Source organism: Oncorhynchus mykiss, chromosome 25, assembly GCF_057628025.1.
Source record: "Oncorhynchus mykiss isolate SJ-2025 chromosome 25, ASM5762802v1, whole genome shotgun sequence".
In the NCBI taxonomy this organism is placed as follows: Eukaryota; Metazoa; Chordata; class Actinopteri; order Salmoniformes; family Salmonidae; genus Oncorhynchus; species Oncorhynchus mykiss.
Window position 1 is genome coordinate 92,729,816 of NC_143046.1, and position 20,832 is coordinate 92,750,647.

Below are 20,832 nucleotides of genomic sequence, written 5' to 3' on the forward strand. Positions count from 1 at the left end.
GAGAGAGAAGACAGCGAGCCTCCTCGCGGAGGAGTTGGGAGAGAGAAGACAGCGAGCCTCCTCGCGGAGGAGTTGGGAGAGAGAAGACAGCGAGCCTCCTCGCGGAGGAGTTGGGAGAGAGAAGACAGCGAGCCTCCTCGCGGAGGAGTTGGGAGAGAGAAGACAGCGAGCCTCCTCACGGAGGAGTTGGGAGAGAGAAGACAGCGAGCCTCCTCACGGAGGAGTTGGGAGAGAGAAGACAGCGAGCCACACATTTACTCAATGACAGGACCTTCATTTTGGTCAGAAGTTGTATTTATACACCAACAATCGTCCCGGATACAGAACTATTTCCCCGGTTACAGAACAATTTCCCCGGTTACAGAACAATTTCCCCGGTTACAGAACAATTTCCCCGGTTACAGAACAATCTAGTGAGACAAAGAAAACAATGACATGAAATCTCCCCTCCTCAACTCCTTACCCCCTCTGCTCCCAAACCTCCTTCCCACTCTTCTCCTCCCAATCTTCTCTTAAACCAGCTCTCCCTCTCCTCCCCTCTCTCCTCAACCCCCTCTCCTCTCAAACCCCCTCTCTCCTCCTCCCCTCTCAAACCCCCTCTCCTCTCAAACCTCCTCCCCTCCTCTCACACCTCCTCCCCTCTCTCCTCAACCCCCTTCACTTGCCTACTGTTCTTCCTCAACTCAAGCACTATCCCCGTCCTTCGACGTAATTGGCCAACAAGTTTCCCCAACTCAGACCGGCTGATTGGCTGTTGCTAAGCAGTAAGCTGTAGGAGCCGGCCAGCTACTGGCAGCGGCTCAGAGTTCCTCTAAACCAACACCTCCTGACAGTCCTATGGAGCAGGGTCATCCTACCACCACAACTCTAAAACAACACCTGACAGTCCTATGGAGCAGGGTCATCCTACCACCACAGCTCTAAAACAACACCTCCTGACAGTCCTATGGAGCAGGGTCATCCTACCACCACAGCTCTAAAACAACACCTCCTGACAGTCCTATGGAGCAGGGTCATCCTACCACCACAACTCTAAACCAACACCTCCTGACAGTCCTATGGAGCAGGGTCATCCTGCCACCACAACTCTAAACCAACACCTCCTGACAGTCCTATGGAGCAGGGTCATCCTACCACCACAGCTCTAAAACAACACCTCCTGACAGTCCTATGGAGCAGGGTCATCCTGCCACCACAGCTCTAAAACAGCTCAGTCTAATCAACCCCCTTAACTATGGCAACACAGCCCAGTCTAGTCAACCCCCTTAACTATGGCAACACAGCCCAGTCTATGGCAACACAGCCCAGTCTAATCAACCCCCTTAACTATGGCAACACAGCCCAGTCTAATCAACCCCCTTAACTATGACAACACAGCCCAGTCTAATCAACCCCCTTAACTATGACAACACAGCCCAGTCTAATCAACCCCCTTAACTATGACAACACAGCCCAGTCTATGGCAACACAGCCCAGTCTAATCAACCCCCTTAACTATGGCAACACAGCCCAGTCTAATCAACCCCCTTAACTATGGCAACACAGCCCAGGCTAATCAACCCCCTTAACTATGACAACACAGCCCAGTCTAGTCTACCCCCTTAACTATGGCAACACAGCCCAGTCTAATCAACCCCCTTAACTATGGCAACACATCCCAGTCTATGGCAACACAGCCCAGTCTAATCAACCCCCTTAACTATGACAACACAGCCCAGTCTAATCAACCCCCTTAACTATGACAACACAGCCCAGTCTAGTCAACCCCCTTAACTATGGCAACACAGCCCAGTCTAGTCAACCCCCTTAACTATGACAACACAGCCCAGTCTATGGCAACACAGCCCAGTCTAATCAACCCCCTTAACTATGGCAACACAGCCCAGTCTATGGCAACACAGCCCAGTCTAATCAACCCCCTTAACTATGGCAACACAGCCCAGTCTATGGCAACACAGCCCAGTCTAGTCAACCCCCTTAACTATGGCAACACAGCCCAGTCTAGTCAACCCCCTTAACTATGGCAACACAGCCCAGTCTAATCAACCCCCTTAACTATGGCAACACAGCCCAGTCTATGGCAACACAGCCCAGTCTAATCAACCCCCTTAACTATGACAACACAGCCCAGTCTAGTCAACCCCCTTAACTATGGCAACACAGCCCAGTCTAATCAACCCCCTTAACTATGGCAACACATCCCAGTCTATGGCAACACAGCCCAGTCTAATCAACCCCCTTAACTATGGCAACACAGCCCAGTCTAGTCAACCCCCTTAACTATGACAACACAGCCCAGTCTATGGCAACACAGCCCAGTCTAATCAACCCCCTTAACTATGGCAACACAGCCCAGTCTATGGCAACACAGCCCAGTCTAATCAACCCCCTTAACTATGGCAACACAGCCCAGTCTATGGCAACACAGCCCAGTCTAGTCAACCCCCTTAACTATGGCAACACAGCCCAGTCTAGTCAACCCCCTTAACTATGGCAACACAGCCCAGTCTAATCAACCCCCTTAACTATGGCAACACAGCCCAGTCTATGGCAACACAGCCCAGTCTAATCAACCCCCTTAACTATGGCAACACAGCCCAGTCTAGTCAACCCCCTTAACTATGACAACACAGCCCAGTCTAGTCAACCCCCTTAACTATGGCAACACAGCCCAGTCTATGGCAACACAGCCCAGTCAACCCCCTTAACTATGGCAACACAGCCCAGTCTAATCAACCCCCTTAACTATGGCAACACAGCCCAGTGAGGTGACTTTCTTTTCTCAGTCTTCTGAGAACTGTAAGCTGCCCAGAAACTGCAGATCATAGTGAGATCGCCATAGAGGGCTGACGCTATTTATAGATCTGATAGACAGAACAGTGTAGGTCCCAAATGGCACTATATAGGGAATAGGGTCCTACTTAGGACAGCCTGTGAAAGAGACTTCAAGAGCAAAGAGATATCAGACAATACAAATATTAAAAAGCAGAATGAAAAACAACAATCCTCCCAGCCAGACTGATTCTGTCAGGACGTTTCTACAAAAGTGCCTTTTGAACAGTGTTGCTACCACAACGGTCTCTCCTGCCCACACGGTGTGTTTGACCTACAGTTGCCAGGTAGACCTACTAGCAAGTCAAACTGTTTATATAGCCGGTCCAGTATGACTATACAGCCAAGCCCACACCTTAGAGGGTTTGGCCGGGTGATGGGAGGGTTTGGCCGGGTGAGGGGAGGGTTTGGCCCAGCGTTGTCCGGGTGAGGGGAGGTTTTGTCCGGGTGAGGGGAGGGTTTGTCCGGGTGAGGGGAGGGTTTGGCCGGGTGAGGGGAGGGTTTGGCCGGGTGAGGGGAGGGTTTGGCCCAGCGTTGTCCGGGTGAGGGGAGGGTTTGTCCGGGTGAGGGGAGGGTTTGGCCGGGTGAGGGGAGGGTTTGTCCGGGTGAGGGGAGGGTTTGGCCCAGCGTTGTCCGGGTGAGGGGAGGGTTTGTCCGGGTGAGGGGAGGGTTTGGCCGGGTGAGGGGAGGGTTTGGCCGGGTGAGGGGAGGGTTTGGCCGGGTGAGGGGAGGGTTTGGCCCAGCGTTGTCCGGGTGAGGGGAGGGTTTGTCCGGGTGAGGGGAGGGTTTGTCCGGGTGAGGGGAGGGTTTGGCCGGGTGAGGGGAGGGTTTGGCCGGGTGAGGGGAGAGTTTGGCCGGGTGAGGGGAGGGTTTGTCCAGGTGAGGGGAGGGTTTGTCCAGGTGAGGGGAGGGTTTGTCCGGGTGAGGGGAGGGTTTGGCCATCATCATCATGCTCTGGCGGGCCGGGCGCCTGCAGGCTGACCTCGGTCGTCAGTTTAACTTGGTTTCCTCCGACATCATTGGTGTGGCTGGCTTCCGGGTTAAGTGGGTGGGTGTTAAGAGGCGCGATTTGGCGGGTCATGTTTCGACCTTTTCCTCCCCAGCCCGTTTGGGAGTAGCAGTGAAGAGAGAAGGTCGAAATTGGGGAGAAAAAAGGGGTAAAATACAGTCCACTCAGCGTCTACAGTGGGTTCAGTCCACTCAGCGTCTACAGTGGGTTCAGTCCACTCAGCGTCTACAGTGGGTTCAGTCCACTCAGCGTCTACAGTAGGTTCAGTCCACAGTAGGTTTAGTCCACTCAACATCTCAAGTAGATTTAATCCACTCAGCGTCTACAGTAGGTTCAGTCCACTCAGCGTCTACAGTAGGTTCAGTCTACTCAGCGTCTACAGTAGGTTCAGTCCACTCAGCGTCTACAGTAGGTTCAGTCCACTCAGCGTCTACAGTAGGTTCAGTCCACTCAGCGTCTACAGTAGGTTCAGTCCACTCAGCGTCTACAGTAGGTTCAGTCCACTCAGCGTCTACAGTAGGTTCAGTCCACTCAGCGTCTACAGTAGGTTCAGTCCACTCAGCGTCTACAGTAGGTTCAGTCCACTCAGCGTCTACAGTAGGTTCAGTCCACTCAGCGTCTACAGTAGGTTCAGTCCACTCAGCGTCTACAGTAGGTTCAGTCCACTCAGCGTCTACAGTAGGTTCAGTCCACTCAGCGTCTACAGTAGGTTCAGTCCACTCAGCGTCTACAGTAGGTTCAGTCCACTCAGCGTCTACAGTAGGTTCAGTCCACTCAGCGTCTACAGTAGGTTCAGTCCACTCAGCGTCTACAGTAGGTTCAGTCCACTCAGCGTCTACAGTAGGTTCAGTCCACTCAGCGTCTACAGTAGGTTCAGTCCACTCAGCGTCTTTAGTACGTTCAGTCCACTCAGCGTCTACAGTAGGTTCAGTCCACAGTAGGTTTAGTCCACTCAACATCTAAAGTAGATTTAGTCCACTCAGCGTCTACAGTAGGTTCAGTCCACAGTAGGTTTAGTCCACTCAACATCTAAAGTAGATTTAGTCCACTCAGCGTCTAGAGTAGCTTCAGTCCACTCAGCGTCTACAGTAGGTTCAGTCCACTCAGCGTCTACAGTAGGTTCAGTCAACTCAGCGTCTACAGTAGGTTCAGTCCACTCAGCGTCTACAGTAGGTTCAGTCCACTCAGCGTCTACAGTAGGTTCAGTCCACTCAGCGTCTACAGTAGGTTCAGTCCACTCAGCGTCTACAGTAGGTTCAGTCCACTCAGCGTCTACAGTAGGTTCAGTCCACTCAGCGTCTACAGTAGGTTCAGTCCACTCAGCGTCTTTAGTACGTTCAGTCCACTCAGCGTCTACAGTAGGTTCAGTCCACAGTAGGTTTAGTCCACTCAACATCTAAAGTAGATTTAGTCCACTCAGCGTCTACAGTAGGTTCAGTCCACAGTAGGTTTAGTCCACTCAACATCTAAAGTAGATTTAGTCCACTCAGCGTCTAGAGTAGCTTCAGTCCACTCAGCGTCTACAGTAGGTTCAGTCCACTCAGCGTCTACAGTAGGTTCAGTCAACTCAGCGTCTACAGTAGGTTCAGTCCACTCAGCGTCTACTGTAGGTTCAGTCCACTCAGCGTCTACAGTAGGTTCAGTCCACAGTAGGTTTAGTCCACTCAACATCTAAAGTAGATTTAGTCCACTCAGCGTCTACAGTAGGTTCAGCCCACTCAGCGTCTACAGTAGATTCAGTCCACTCAGCGTCTACAGTACGTTCAGTCCACTCAGCGTCTACAGTAGGTTCAGTCCACTCAGCGTCTACAGTAGGTTCAGTCCACTCAGCGTCTACAGTAGGTTCAGTCCACTCAGCGTCTACAGTAGGTTCAGTCCACTCAGCGTCTACAGTAGGTTCAGTCCACTCAGCGTCTACAGTAGCTTCAGTCCACTCAGCGTCTACAGTAGCTTCAGTCCACTCAGCGTCTACAGTAGCTTCAGTCCACTCAGCGTCTACAGTAGCTTCAGTCCACTCAGCGTCTACAGTAGCTTCAGTCCACTCAGCGTCTACAGTAGCTTCAGTCCACTCAGCGTCTACAGTAGGTTCAGCCCACTCAGCGTCTACAGTAGGTTCAGCCCACTCAGCGTCTACAGTAGGTTCAGCCCACTCAGCGTCTACAGTAGGTTCAGTCCACTCAGCGTCTACAGTAGGTTCAGTCCACTCAGCGTCTACAGTAGGTTCAGTCCACTCAGCGTCTACAGTAGGTTCAGTCCACTCAGCGTCTACAGTAGGTTCAGTCCACTCAGCGTCTACAGTACGTTCAGTCCACTCGGCGTCTACAGTAGGTTCAGTCCACTCGGCGTCTACAGTAGGTTCAGTCCACTCGGCGTCTACAGTAGGTTCAGTCCACTCAGCGTCTACAGTAGGTTCAGTCCACTCAGCGTCTACAGTAGGTTCAGTCCACTCAGCGTCTACTGTAGGTTCAGTCCACTCAGCGTCTACAGTAGGTTCAGTCCACAGTAGGTTTAGTCCACTCAACATCTAAAGTAGATTTAGTCCACTCAGCGTCTACAGTAGGTTCAGCCCACTCAGCGTCTACAGTAGCTTCAGTCCACTCAGCGTCTACAGTAGCTTCAGTCCACTCAGCGTCTACAGTAGGTTCAGTCCACTCAGCGTCTACAGTAGGTTCAGTCCACTCAGCGTCTACAGTAGGTTCAGTCCACTCAGCATCTACAGTAGGTTCAGTCCACAGTAGGTTTAGTCCACTCAACATCTAAAGTAGATTTAGTCCACTCAGCGTCTACAGTAGGTTCAGCCCACTCAGCGTCTACAGTAGGTTCAGCCCACTCAGCTTCTACAGTAGGTTCAGTCCACAGTAGGTTCAGTCCACTCAGCGTCTACAGTAGGTTCAGTCCACTCAGCGTCTACAGTAGGTTCAGCCCACTCAGCGTCTACAGTAGGTTCAGCCCACTCAGCGTCTACAGTAGGTTCAGTCCACTCAGCTTCTACAGTAGGTTCAGTCCACAGTAGGTTCAGTCCACTCAGCGTCTACAGTAGGTTCAGTCCACAGTAGGTTTAGTCCACTCAACATCTAAAGTAGATTTAGTCCACTCAGCGTCTACAGCGGGTTCAGTCCACTCAGCGTCTACAGCGGGTTCAGTCCACTCAGCGTCTACAGCGGGTTCAGTCCACTCAGCGTCTACAGCGGGTTCAGTCCACTCAGCGTCTACAGCGGGTTCAGTCCACTCAGCGTCTACAGCGGGTTCAGTCCACTCAGCGTCTACAGCGGGTTTAGTCCACTCAGCGTCTACAGCGGGTTCAGTCCACTCAGCGTCTACAGCGGGTTCAGTCCACTCAGCGTCTACAGCGGGTTCAGTCCACTCAGCGTCTACAGCAGGTTCAGTCCACTCAGCGTCTACAGTAGGTTCAGTCCACTCAGCGTCTACAGTAGGTTCAGTCCACTCAGCGTCTACAGTAGGTTCAGTCCACTCAGCGTCTACAGTAGGTTCAGTCCACTCAGCATCTACAGAAGGTTCAGTCCACTCAGCGTCTACAGTAGGTTCAGTCCACAGTAGGTTTAGTCCACTCAGCGTCTACAGTACGTTCAGTCCACTCAGCGTCTGCAGTAGGTTCAGTCCACTCAGCGTCTACAGTAGGTTCAGTCCACTCAGCGTCTACAGTAGGTTCAGTCCACTCAGCGTCTACAGTAGGTTCAGTCCACTCAGCGTCTACAGTAGGTTCAGTCCACTCAGCGTCTACAGTAGGTTCAGTCCACTCAGCGTCTACAGTAGGTTCAGTCCACTCAGCGTCTACAGTAGGTTCAGTCCACTCAGCGTCTACAGTAGGTTCAGTCCACTCAGCGTCTACAGTAGGTTCAGTCCACTCAGCGTCTACAGTAGGTTCAGTCCACTCAGCGTCTACAGTAGGTTCAGTCCACTCAGCGTCTACAGTAGGTTCAGTCCACTCAGCGTCTACAGTAGCTTCAGTCCACTCAGCGTCTACAGTAGCTTCAGTCCACTCAGCGTCTACAGTAGCTTCAGTCCACTCAGCGTCTACAGTAGCTTCAGTCCACTCAGCGTCTACAGTAGCTTCAGCCCACTCAGCGTCTACAGTAGGTTCAGCCCACTCAGCGTCTACAGTAGGTTCAGTCCACTCAGCGTCTACAGTAGGTTCAGTCCACTCAGCGTCTACAGTAGGTTCAGTCCACTCAGCGTCTACAGTAGGTTCAGTCCACTCAGCGTCTACAGTAGGTTCAGTCCACTCGGCGTCTACAGTAGGTTCAGTCCACTCGGCGTCTACAGTAGGTTCAGTCCACTCGGCGTCTACAGTAGGTTCAGTCCACTCGGCGTCTACAGTAGGTTCAGTCCACTCGGCGTCTACAGTAGGTTCAGTCCACTCAGCGTCTACTGTAGGTTCAGTCCACTCAGCGTCTACTGTAGGTTCAGTCCACTCAGCGTCTACAGTAGGTTCAGTCCACAGTAGGTTTAGTCCACTCAACATCTAAAGTAGATTTAGTCCACTCATCGTCTACAGTAGGTTCAGCCCACTCAGCGTCTACAGTAGGTTCAGCCCACTCAGCTTCTACAGTAGGTTCAGTCCACAGTAGGTTCAGTCCACTCAGCGTCTACAGTAGGTTCAGTCCACTCAGCGTCTACAGTAGGTTCAGCCCACTCAGCGTCTACAGTAGGTTCAGCCCACTCAGCGTCTACAGTAGGTTCAGTCCACTCAGCTTCTACAGTAGGTTCAGTCCACAGTAGGTTCAGTCCACTCAGCGTCTACAGTAGGTTCAGTCCACAGTAGGTTTAGTCCACTCAACATCTACAGCGGGTTCAGTCCACTCAGCGTCTACAGCGGGTTCAGTCCACTCAGCGTCTACAGCGGGTTCAGTCCACTCAGCGTCTACAGCGGGTTCAGTCCACTCAGCGTCTACAGCGGGTTCAGTCCACTCAGCGTCTACAGCGGGTTCAGTCCACTCAGCGTCTACAGCGGGTTCAGTCCACTCAGCGTCTACAGCGGGTTCAGTCCACTCAGCGTCTACAGCGGGTTCAGTCCACTCAGCGTCTACAGCGGGTTCAGTCCACTCAGCGTCTACAGCGGGTTCAGTCCACTCAGCGTCTACAGCGGGTTCAGTCCACTCAGCGTCTACAGCGGGTTCAGTCCACTCAGCGTCTACAGCGGGTTCAGTCCACTCAGCGTCTACAGCGGGTTCAGTCCACTCAGCGTCTACAGCGGGTTCAGTCCACTCAGCGTCTACAGCGGGTTCAGTCCACTCAGCGTCTACAGCGGGTTCAGTCCACTCAGCGTCTACAGCGGGTTCAGTCCACTCAGCGTCTACAGCGGGTTCAGTCCACTCAGCGTCTACAGCGGGTTCAGTCCACTCAGCGTCTACAGCGGGTTCAGTCCACTCAGCGTCTACAGCGGGTTCAGTCCACTCAGCGTCTACAGTAGGTTCAGTCCACTCAGCGTCTACAGTAGGTTCAGTCCACTCAGCATCTACAGTGGGTTCAGTCCACTCAGCGTCTACAGTAGGTTCAGTCCACTCAGCATCTACAGCGGGTTCAGTCCACTCAGCGTCTACAGTACGTTCAGTCCACTCAGCGTCTACAGTGGGTTCAGTCCACTCAGCGTCTACAGTAGGTTCAGTCCACTCAGCGTCTACAGTAGGTTCAGTCCACTCAGCATCTACAGAAGGTTCAGTCCACTCAGCGTCTACAGCGCGTTCAGTCCACTCAGCGTCTACAGCGGGTTCAGTCCACTCAGCGTCTACAGTACGTTCAGTCCACTCAGCGTCTGCAGTAGGTTCAGTCCACTCAGCGTCTACAGTAGGTTCAGTCCACTCAGCGTCTACAGTAGGTTCAGTCCACTCAGCGTCTACAGTAGGTTCAGTCCACTCAGCGTCTACAGTAGGTTCAGTCTATTTATATTTATTAAGAGGGAGATGGGTAAAGTGTTTCAAGGGATTTTAGATCCAGTTGTTTATGGAACACCAAGAGTTGTTTGTTTTAAAAGTGATTATCCATTGTGGAGAAGAAAGGTGCATCACAGAAAGCTGCCCCAGTGGAAACAGCTTACCCCACAAAGTGGTTCCTACTATTTGGAAACATTAAAACTATTTAAACTATTTAGCCCTGTGGCATAAACAAGGACTGAAGCAATGATGTCACGTAGACATTATGTAGGCCTTGGTAGGCTATGGATAGACCTGACGGTGAGCACACGGACAGACCTGACGGTGAGCAGACAGACAGACATGACGGTGAGCAGACAGACAGACATGACGGTGAGCAGACGGACAGACCTGACGGTGAGCACACGGACAGACCTGACGGTGAGCAGACGGACAGACCTGACGGTGAGCAGACATGACGGTGAGCAGACGGACAGACCTGACGGTGAGCACACGGACAGACCTGACGGTGAGCAGACGGACAGACCTGACGGTGAGCAGACGGACAGACCTGACGGTGAGCAGACAGACAGACATGACGGTGAGCAGACGGACAGACCTGACGGTGAGCAGACAGACAGACATGACGGTGAGCAGACAGACAGACATGACGGTGAGCAGACGGACAGACCTGACGGTGAGCACACGGACAGACCTGACGGTGAGCAGACAGACAGACATGACGGTGAGCAGACAGACAGACATGACGGTGAGCAGACGGACAGACCTGACGGTGAGCACACGGACAGACCTGACGGTGAGCAGACGGACAGACCTGACGGTGAGCAGACCTGACGGTGAGCAGACAGACAGACATGACGGTGAGCAGACGGACAGACCTGACGGTGAGCACACGGACAGACCTGACGGTGAGCAGACGGACAGACCTGACGGTGAGCAGACGGACAGACCTGACGGTGAGCAGACGGATAGACCTGACGGTGAGCAGACGGACAGACCTGACAGTGAGCAGACGGACAGACCTGACGGTGAGCACACGGACAGACCAGACGGTGAGCGCCTATCAACTGTGTTCTTTAGGGTGTATAGCCTATCAACTGTGTTCTTTAGGGTGTATAGCCTATCAACTGTGTTCTTTAGGGTGTATAGCCTATCAACTGTGTTCTTTAGGGTGTATAGCCTATCAACTGTGTTCTTTAGGGTGTATAGCCTATCAACTGTGTTCTTTAGGGTGTATAGCCTATCAACTGTGTTCTTTAGGGTGTATAGCCTATCAACTGTGTTCTTTAGGGTGTATAGCCTGTCAACTGTGTTCTTTACGATGTATAGCCTATCAACTGTGTTCTTTAGGATGCACACAGATTTGTAGATGTTATCACAGGTGCAGTGAAATGCTTGTGTTTCCAACAGTGATAATAATACCTAGAAAACAATACAAAACAATAGACACATAATCCCCAAATTAAAATAGAAATGTCAGAGTCCAGATTAGACACTGAGTACACAAAACATTAGGAACACCTTCCTAATATTGAGGTTAAACCCCCTTTTGCCCTCAGAACAGCCTCAATTCATTGGGTCATGGACTCTACAAGGTGTCGAAAGCGTTCCACAGGGAAGCTGGCCCATGTTTACTCCAATGCTTCCCACAGTTGTGTCAAGTTGGCTGGATGTCCTTTGGGTGTGGACCATTCTTGATACACACAGAAAACTGTTGAGTGTGAAAAACCCAGCAGTGTTGCAGTTATTCACACACTCAAACCGGTGCTCCTGGCACCTACTACCATACCCCGTTCAAAGGCACTTAAATATTCTGTCTTGTCCATTCACCCTCTGAATGGCACACACATACACAATCCATGTCTCACTTGTCTCAAGGCTTAAAAGTCCTTCTTTAACCTGTCTGCTCCCCTTTCATCTACAATGATTGATGTGGCTTTAACAAGTGACATCAATATGGGATCATAGCTTTCACCTGGATTCACCTGGTCAGTCTATGTCATGGAAAGAGCAGCTGTTCCTAATGCATACACTCAGTGTATATATATATATATATATATATATATGCCAAGAGTGTTCTGATTGGCTCAAACAAATTAAGAAGGAAAGAAATTCCACATATTAACTTTTAACAAGGCACACCTGTTAATTGAAATGCATTCCAGGTGACTACCTCATGAAGCTGGTTTAGAGAATACCAAGAGTGCAAAACCTGTCATCAAGGCTACTTTGAAGAATCTCAAATATGAAATATATTTTGATTTGTTTAACACTTTTTTGGGTTACTACATGATTCCATTTGTGTCATTTTATAGTTTTGAAGTCTTCACTATTATTCTACAATGTAGAAAACAGTCCAAATAAAGAACCGTGGAATGAAGAGGTAGGAGGAGGTGGGAGGAGGAAGGAGGAGGTGGGAGGAGGTGGGAGGAGGAAGGAGGAGGTGGGAGGAGGGAGGAGGAGGTGAGAGGAGGGAGGAGGAGGTAGGAGGAGGAAGGAGGAGGTGGGAGGAGGGAGGAGGAGGTGGGAGGAGGGAGGAGGAGGTAGGAGGAGGTGGGAGGAGGTAGGAGGAGGAAGGAGGAGGTGGGAGGAGGAAGGAGGAGGTGGGAGGAGGGAGGAGGAGGTAGGAGGAGGTGGGAGGAGGTAGGAGGAGGTGGGAGGAGGTGGGAGGAGGAAGGAGGAGGTGGGAGGAGGTAGGAGGAGGTGGGAGGAGGGAGGAGGAGGTAGGAGGAGGTGGGAGGAGGAAGGAGGAGGTGGGAGGAGGTGGGAGGAGGAAGGAGGAGGTGGGAGGAGGAGGTAGGAGGAGGTGGGAGGAGGAAGGAGGGAGGAGGAGGTGGGAGGAGGGAGGAGGAGGTAGGAGGAGGTGGGAGGAGGAAGGAGGAGGTGGGAGGAGGTGGGAGGAGGTGGGAGGAGGAGGTAGGAGGAGGTGGGAGGAGGAGGTAGGAGGAGGTGGGAGGAGGTGGGAGGAGGGAGGAGGAGGTGGGAGGAGGAAGGAGGAGGTGGGAGGAGGAAGGAGGAGGTGGGAGGAGGAGGAAGGAGGAGGTGGGAGGAGGTACCTTTTGATCAGTACTGTACTTCCCAAAAACATCTAAATAAGAATGTACTGTATGTATTGTTTTTCACCAAATCCTCCTGCCATGTCCACGACACAATATATATATATAGTTATTCACCAAATCCTCCTGCCATGTCCACGACACAATATATATATATAGTTATTCACCAAATCCTCCTGCCATGTCCACGACACAATATATATATATAGTTATTCACCAAATCCTCCTGCCATGTCCACGACACAATATATATATATAGTTATTCACCAAATCCTCCTGCCATGTCCACGACACAATATATATATATAGTTATTCACCAAATCCTCCTGCCATGTCCACGACACAATATATATATATAGTTATTCACCAAATCCTCCTGCCATGTCCACGACACAATATATATATATAGTTATTCACCAAATCCTCCTGCCATGTCCACGACACAATATATATATATAGTTATTCACCAAATCCTCCTGCCATGTCCACGACACAATATATATATATAGTTATTCACCAAATCCTCCTGCCATGTCCACGACACAATATATATATATAGTTATTCACCAAATCCTCCTGCCATGTCCACGACACAATATATATATATAGTTATTCACCAAATCCTCCTGCCATGTCCACGACACAATATATATATATATATATATATATATATATATATATATATATTGTTATTGACCTAGTGGACATGTACATTTTTATTTAGATGTTTTTTGGTAGTAAATACTGGATGTAAGGGCAGTAAATTATTTATTGCCCAGCGAAACTCCATATTTAGTGAGTAATCTAACAAAGGTATTTTGACATAAAAATTTGACAGCACTGCAAGTGTTATTTCATTTATTTCTCTAGGCAAGTCAGTTAAGAACAAATTCTTAATTCACAATGACGACCTACTGCGGCCAAACCCTCCCCTAATATGTACGAGGCTGGGCCAATTGTGCGCCGCCCTAATGGGACAATGTATTGTAGCTAACTGTGTATAGATGAGATCTCATGATATCCTCTCCTCTGCCCAGATACTGGTTCAAGCTATACATTAACCAAAGAACAGTCCATTCTGTAAAGTGACTGTCGCTTCCCACTGGGCAGATTCAGGTTCAATGTCTAGTTTGGATTTACATTTGGGTTGTGTTGTCAACTAACGTGCATTCAACAAAACATTTCACTATGTCATTGGATTAAGGTTAAAAGTTGGGTGAAAACTCCCAAGTGGCGCAGCGGTCTAAGGCATCACTACAGACCCGGGTTCGATCCCAGGCTGTGTCACATGATTGGGAGACCCAAGAGGCGGCGCACAATTGGCCCAGCGTCGTTTCAGGTTAAGGGAGGGTTTGGCCGGCCAGGATTTCCTTGTCCCATCGCACTCTAGCGACACGTGGCGGCCGGGCGCCGGCTAGCTGACTTCGGTCACCAGCTGGAAGGTGTTTTTGGTGTGTCAAGAAGCAGTGCGCCTTGGCCGGGTCGTGTTTCAGAGGAGGCATGGCTCTCGACCTTCGCCTCTCCTGAGTCCCTACGGGAGTTGCAGCGATGGGACAAGACTGTAACTACCAATTGGATACCACGACATTGGGGAGAAAAAAGGGTAAACAATGTTTTGGGGTGAAAACAATACAAAATGCCCTTTTTGTAAATACAATTAGTTTTCCACATTGATTCAAAGTCCTCACATAGATTTGGAGGGGTTGAAATTACGTGGAAACAACCAGTTCTTGCCCAGTGGTTTGTCAGGGTGCCAGCCAGATGCACTTTAATGATGGAAGAGGTTTGGAGAATAACGGAGCATGTGACACTTTGGGTTTGATGACAGCTCTCGCTCTGATGCTGCACTCAGCAGAATCAGCAGATGCAAAGCAACAAATCACTTCATTTTCAAATACATTTGCCACATAAACGTTATGAGTGATCACTATTAAGAGAACAATGTACCAAAGATTACTGAGAACGAGTTCGTAGCTATTACATCCAACAGAAAGAAAGAAAAATAAACTTGGGAGTAAAGAACTGTTTAGTTACATTGTTTGCGCACCAATTGTCTCCCCCTCCTCTCAAACTGGGAGCAGGCGACCATTGCAACAGAACAAGACAATAACTGTCTGAGTTGATGAACCACCTCGTTGGGAAATCATTGTGGTTTCAACAGTTTGCCAGTTGCAGTGGTCTCACCACAAACCGCTATAAGTTGTTAAGTACTAAACATGGTTCTCACCGTTTCGGTCTGTTTCCGTCACTTTCTCCGTACGACTCCTCTCCGTTCCCGGTCGCCCCGCTCTCATCATCATGATCCTCCACCGTCACGTCTCCGATAACACCCGGAAGAGGACCGCCGATACTTTCCAAGCCCCGTTCCACCAACACCCCTTCGTTTCCATCTTCCCCGGCTCTGTGTGACCCCAGAGCGGCTGCGGTTTGAGGCTCTCTCCCGGAGGTAAAGCTTAGAGTTGGAGACGTCCCAGTCAGAGCCCTCAAAAACAACATGAGCACTAGGGATATGCTCACGTTCCCAAAGTGAAACTCCCTTTCCATTTGTAACAATTGCACATCAGTACATAGACTATTTACATGCCAAGCCCAGAGTAAAAATAAAAAAATAGCAGAGTAGGTTTTGTACAAGTAAATGTAGATAAGAGTTGTTCTTTCTTCGAAGTCATTTCCTTCGCTAGGTAAACAAACCACCGTTAAGGCACCATACTGTTATTCCCTTATACCTGACACAAGACTGGCCTTAGTAACGCTGCTCCCTCCCCGTCTCCACACAGCAATAGGACAGACAAGTGGCAACTAAACAGAAAATGACAAGCATAGAAAGCCGATTGCACACCTGTACCATCAATCTGCACAAGTCGTGTACTAAGCAGAACCCGATTGCACGAAACCTTTGTCGCTCAAAAAACATTTCCGTGGTCCGGACCGGCCCCCCCCAAACACTGAACCTGATTGGACAAGCGCCTATCCGTCAAAATCAAGGTAGAGTCTACGCATGCGCCGTCACGGCCACCACAAGGGAAAGCACCGGGTGACGTCAGACGGTTTCTAGTGGCGCGTCCTCTGGTTAAAACATCATTGGTTAAAATAGTAATCGCTGGACCAATATAAATACTCTGTGAAGTCAGGAGAAAGCTATTGGTTGGTTTACACGACCGCGAAAGATAGTGAGGTCCCCAAGTGGGTATGTCCAGCTGTCAATCACCGTCGTTGCTACGGTGGCATTTAAATAGGCGGATTAGAAGGCAGCGAACGAGCAGTGAAACTGGGACGAGATGGAAAGATCAACGTGGCCGGACTGTAAAACGCTACGTTTCCTCTTCCGGTTTTATCACGAGTTACTGCAGCCACCGCAGTCTTCTGAACTCTACAAAATGATCAGAGAGGAAGAGGCGAAAATAAACCCACTAAGTTAGGATTTTTTTTGTGTGGAGGTCATTAGGCAGGTTTCCATTGTTTTTGTCGAATACATATGGGTCAATGTCGCTAAATAAACATTGCGGCATGTGTAATGGAAACGGCAGATAGGAGACCTGTATGTGTATCCATTTGACAGGAGTGGATTTTTATTTAGTCAAACTTTGAGACAAATGACAAACGGTGTTTTTCTAATAAATTATGATTGCCGAAAATGTTTGAAAGTACAGTATGAAGGTTATCACGTAACTAGAAACTCCACTCCACATTTAATTCTAAATGCCTACCGCAAAATACATTTTTACAACTATAAAAATCATCTTTATTTGATGGACAAGGATTGTCCTGACGATTTCAAGAACGCCTGAATTGCTTCGCCTTCCTTTTCTAGTTGGCTGGCAAGTTTCACCATCCAATTATATCAGATCTACTGGAGTGTAAATTACAGCATGACAGGGACCGTGGCGATGCGTCGGCACATGAGAATGATTAGAATATGGTAAATATTAGTCAAGTATTGTATTGTATCCATGCTGTCTTTCACCGGCTACCGGAGACATGAAACCGGTAGGTGGGAAGGCATACAGGCTGTCACGCATTTATTTTTACGCAATTTTCCTAAATAGGCAATGAAAACACTTCAACCACTAACTTCACTTTCTTCACGCTTGGTTTTCCGTTTTAGGTGTATGTCATTACGTCCAGCAATTTTTTCAAGATTTTTCAATGGAAACGCACCCTAGCGGGCAATTGTCCGCGTCTATTTTCTATGCAAACTTTATAAATCTCGACAAAAAAAAATCACTGGACACGTTTCATGGAAACGTAACTATTGAGTGTCGAATTCGGTCAACAAAAACTTGAATTGCTATTTTGCTACGTGACGCTTTATAAATCAAATCACATCGTCGAATACAACAAGTGTCGACTTTACCGTGTAATGCTTACTAACAGGCCCTTATTAACCAACAATACAGTCAAAGAAATAGAGTTAAGAAAATATTTAGTAAATAAACTACATTTAAAAACAAATGCAATAACAATAACGAGGCTGTGTACAGGTTAGTCGAGGTAATATGTAGGTAGGGCTAAAGTGACAGTGCATAGATAAACAGAGTAGCAGCAGTGTAAAAACAAAAGGGGAGGAGCGTCATTTGATTCGTTGTTCAGCAGTCTTATTGGCTTGGGGGTAGAAGCTGTTCACTTCTGGATTGGCGCAGTGGTCTAAAACACTGCAGTACCTGGTTCAAATCCAGGCTGCATCACGTCCAGCTGTGATTGGGTGGCGCACAATTGGCCCAGTGTCGTCTGGGTTTGGCCTGGGTAGGCCATCATTGTAAATATAATTTGTTCTTAATTGACTTGCCTGGTTAAATAAAAGTCCAACTTATTGTTTTTATTATTAAGGAGCCTCTTGGACCCAGACTTGGTGCTCCGGTACCGCTTGCCGTGCGGTAGCAGAGAGAACAGTCTACAACTATGGTGACTGGAGTCTTTGACATTTTATGGGGGCCCTGTGACACCACCTGGTATAGAGGCCCTGGATGGCAGGAAGCTCCCTGTCAGGCGTCACCCGCCCCTATCTGAGATACCTACTGCAGCCCTCATCCTCCACATACAACACCCGTTCTGCCAGTCACATTCTGTTAAAGGTCCCCAAAGCACACACATCCCTGTGTCGCTCGTCTTTTCAGTTCGCTGCAGCTAGCGCCTGGAATGAGCTGCAACAAACACTCAAACTGGACAATTTTATCTCAATCTCTTCATTCAAAGACTCAATCATGGACACTTACTGACAGTTGTGTCTGCTTCGCGTGATGTATTGTTGTCTCTACCTTCTGGTCCTTTGTGCTGTTGTCTGTGCTCAATAATGTTTGTACCATGTTTTGTGCTGCTACCATGTTGTGTTTCTATCATGTTGTTGTCATGTTGTGTTGCTACCATGTTGTGCTGCTGCCATGTTGTGTTGCTACCATGTTGTGCTGCTGCCATGTTGTGTTTCTACCATGTTGTTGTCATGTTGTGTTTCTACCATGTTGTGTTTCTACCATGTTGTGTTTCTACCATGTTGTCATGTTGTGTTTCTACCACGTTGTTGTCATGTTGTGTTTCTACCACGTTGTTGTCATGTTGTGTTTCTACCATGTTGTTGTCATGTTGTGTTTCTACCATGTTGTTGTCATGTTGTGTTGCTACCATGTTGTTGTCATGTTGTGTTGCTACCATGTTGTGTTTCTACCATTTGCTACCATGTTGTGTTGCTACCATGTTGTTGTCATGTTGTGTTGCTACCATGTTGTGCTGCTACCATGTTGTGTTGCTACCATGTTGTTGTCATGATGTGTTTCTACCATGTTGTTGCCATGTTGTGTTTCTACCATGTTGTTGTCATGTTGTGTTGCTACCATGTTGTTGTCATGTTGTGTTTCTATCATGTTGTCATGTTGTGTTTCTATCATGTTGTTGTCATGTTGTGTTTCTACCATGTTGTTGTCATGTTGTGTTGCTACCATGTTGTGTTGCTACCATGTTGTTGTCATGTTGTGTTGCTACCATGTTGTTGTCATGTTGTGTTTCTACCATGTTGTTGTCATGTTGTGTTGCTACCATGTTGTGTTGCTACCATGTTGTTGTCATGTTGTGTTTCTACCATGTCGTTGTCATGTTGTGTTTCTATCATGTTGTTGTCATGTTGTGTTTCTACCATGTTGTTGTCATGTTGTGTTTCTACCATGTTGCTACCATGTTGTGTTTCTACCATGTTGTTGTCATGTTGTGTTGCTACCATGTTGTTGTCATGTTGTGTTGCTACCATGTTGTTGTCATGTTGTGTTTCTACCATGTTGTTGTCATGTTGTGTTTCTACCATGTTGTTGTCATGTTGTGTTGCTACCATGTTGTTATCATGTTGTGCTGCTACCATGTTGTTGTCATGTTGTGCTGCTGCCATGTTGTGTTTCTACCATGTTGTTGTCATGTTGTGTTTCTATCATGTTGTTGTCATGTTGTGTTTCTACCATGTTGTTGTCATGTTGTGTTGTTGTCATGTTGTGTTGCTACCATGTTGTTGTCATGTTGTGTTGCTACCATGTTGTTGTCATGTTGTGTTTCTACCATGTTGTTGTCATGTTGTGTTGCTACCATGTTGTTGTCATGTTGTGTTTCTACCATGTTGTTGTCATGTTGTGTTTCTACCATGTTGCTACCATGTTGTGTTTCTACCATGTTGTTGTCATGTTGTGTTGCTACCATGTTGTTGTCATGTTGTGTTTCTACCATGTTGTTGTCATGTTGTGTTTCTACCATGTTGTTGTCATGTTGTGTTTCTACCATGTTGTTGTCATGTTGTGTTGCTACCATGTTGTTATCATGTTGTGCTGCTACCATGTTGTTGTCATGTTGTGCTGCTGCCATGTTGTGTTTCTACCATGTTGTTGTCATGTTGTGTTTCTACCATGTTGCTACCATGTTGTGTTGCTACCATGTTGTTGTCATGTTGTGTTTCTACCATGTTGTTGTCATGTTGTGTTTCTACCATGTTGTTGTCATGTTGTGTTGCTACCATGTTGTTGTCATGTTGTGTTTCTACCATGTTGTTGTCATGTTGTGTTTCCAACATGTTGTTGTCATGTTGTGTTTCTACCATGTTGTTGTCATGTTGTGTTTCTACCGTGTTGTTGTCATGTTGTGTTTCTACCATGTTGTTGTCATGTTGTGTTGCTACCATGTTGTGTTTCTACCATGTTGTTGTCATGTTGTGTTGCTACCATGTTGTGTTTCTACCATTTGCTACCATGTTGTGTTGCTACCATGTTGTTGTCATGTTGTGTTTCTACCATGTTGTTGTCATGTTGTGTTTCTACCATGTTGTGTTTCTACCATGTTGTTGTCATGTTGTGTTTCTACCACGTTGTTGTCATGTTGTGTTTCTACCATGTTGTTGTCATGTTGTGTTTCTACCATGTTGTTGTCATGTTGTGTTGCTACCATGTTGTGCTGCTGCCATGTTGTGTTTCTACCATGTTGTTGTCATGTTGTGTTTCTACCATGTTGTTGTCATGTTGTGTTTCTACCATGTTGTGCTGCTACCATGTTGTTGTCATGTTGTGTTTCTACCATGTTGTTGTCATGTTGTGTTGCTACCATGTTGTGCTGCTACCATGTTGTTGTCATGTTGTGTTGCTACCATGTTGTTGTCATGTTGTGTTGCTATCATGCTGTGTTGTCATGTTGTGTTGCTACCATGTTGTTGTCATGTTGTGTTGATGCCATGTTGTGTTGCTTCCATGTTGTGCTGCTACCATATTGTTGTCATGTTGTGTTGCTACCATGTTGTGCTGCTACCATGTTGTTGTCATGTTGTGTTGCTACCATGTTGTGCTGCTGCCATGTTGTGTTTCTACCATGTTGTGTTGCTACCATGTTGCTGTCATGTTGTGTTGCTATCATGCTGTGTTGTCATGTTGTGTTGCTACCATGTTGTTGTCATGTTGTGTTGCTACCATGTTGTTGTCATGTTGTGTTGCTATCATGCTGTGTTGTCATGTTGTGTTGCTACCATGTTGTGCTGCTGCCATGTTGTGTTTCTACCATGTTGTTGTCATGTTGTGTTGCTACCATGTTG

At 48.2% G+C, this 20,832-nt stretch overlaps 1 protein-coding gene across 2 annotated transcripts in view; it reads right to left on the reverse strand.

The window, feature by feature from the left end:
• Positions 1-17,288, reverse strand: part of eif2ak3 (eukaryotic translation initiation factor 2 alpha kinase 3) — a 90,889-nt gene extending 73,601 nt beyond the window's left edge. For both annotated transcript variants that reach the window (XR_005039514.2, XM_036962473.2), the window contains exon 1: positions 15,016-17,288. Coding sequence is in view for 1 of the 2 variants with exons in the window: in XM_036962473.2 (XP_036818368.2) it covers positions 15,016-15,332 (317 nt within the window). In the remaining variant the exon portion in view is untranslated. The remainder of the gene's footprint in view (positions 1-15,015) is intronic.
• Between the last annotated feature and the right edge of the window lie 3,544 nt (positions 17,289-20,832).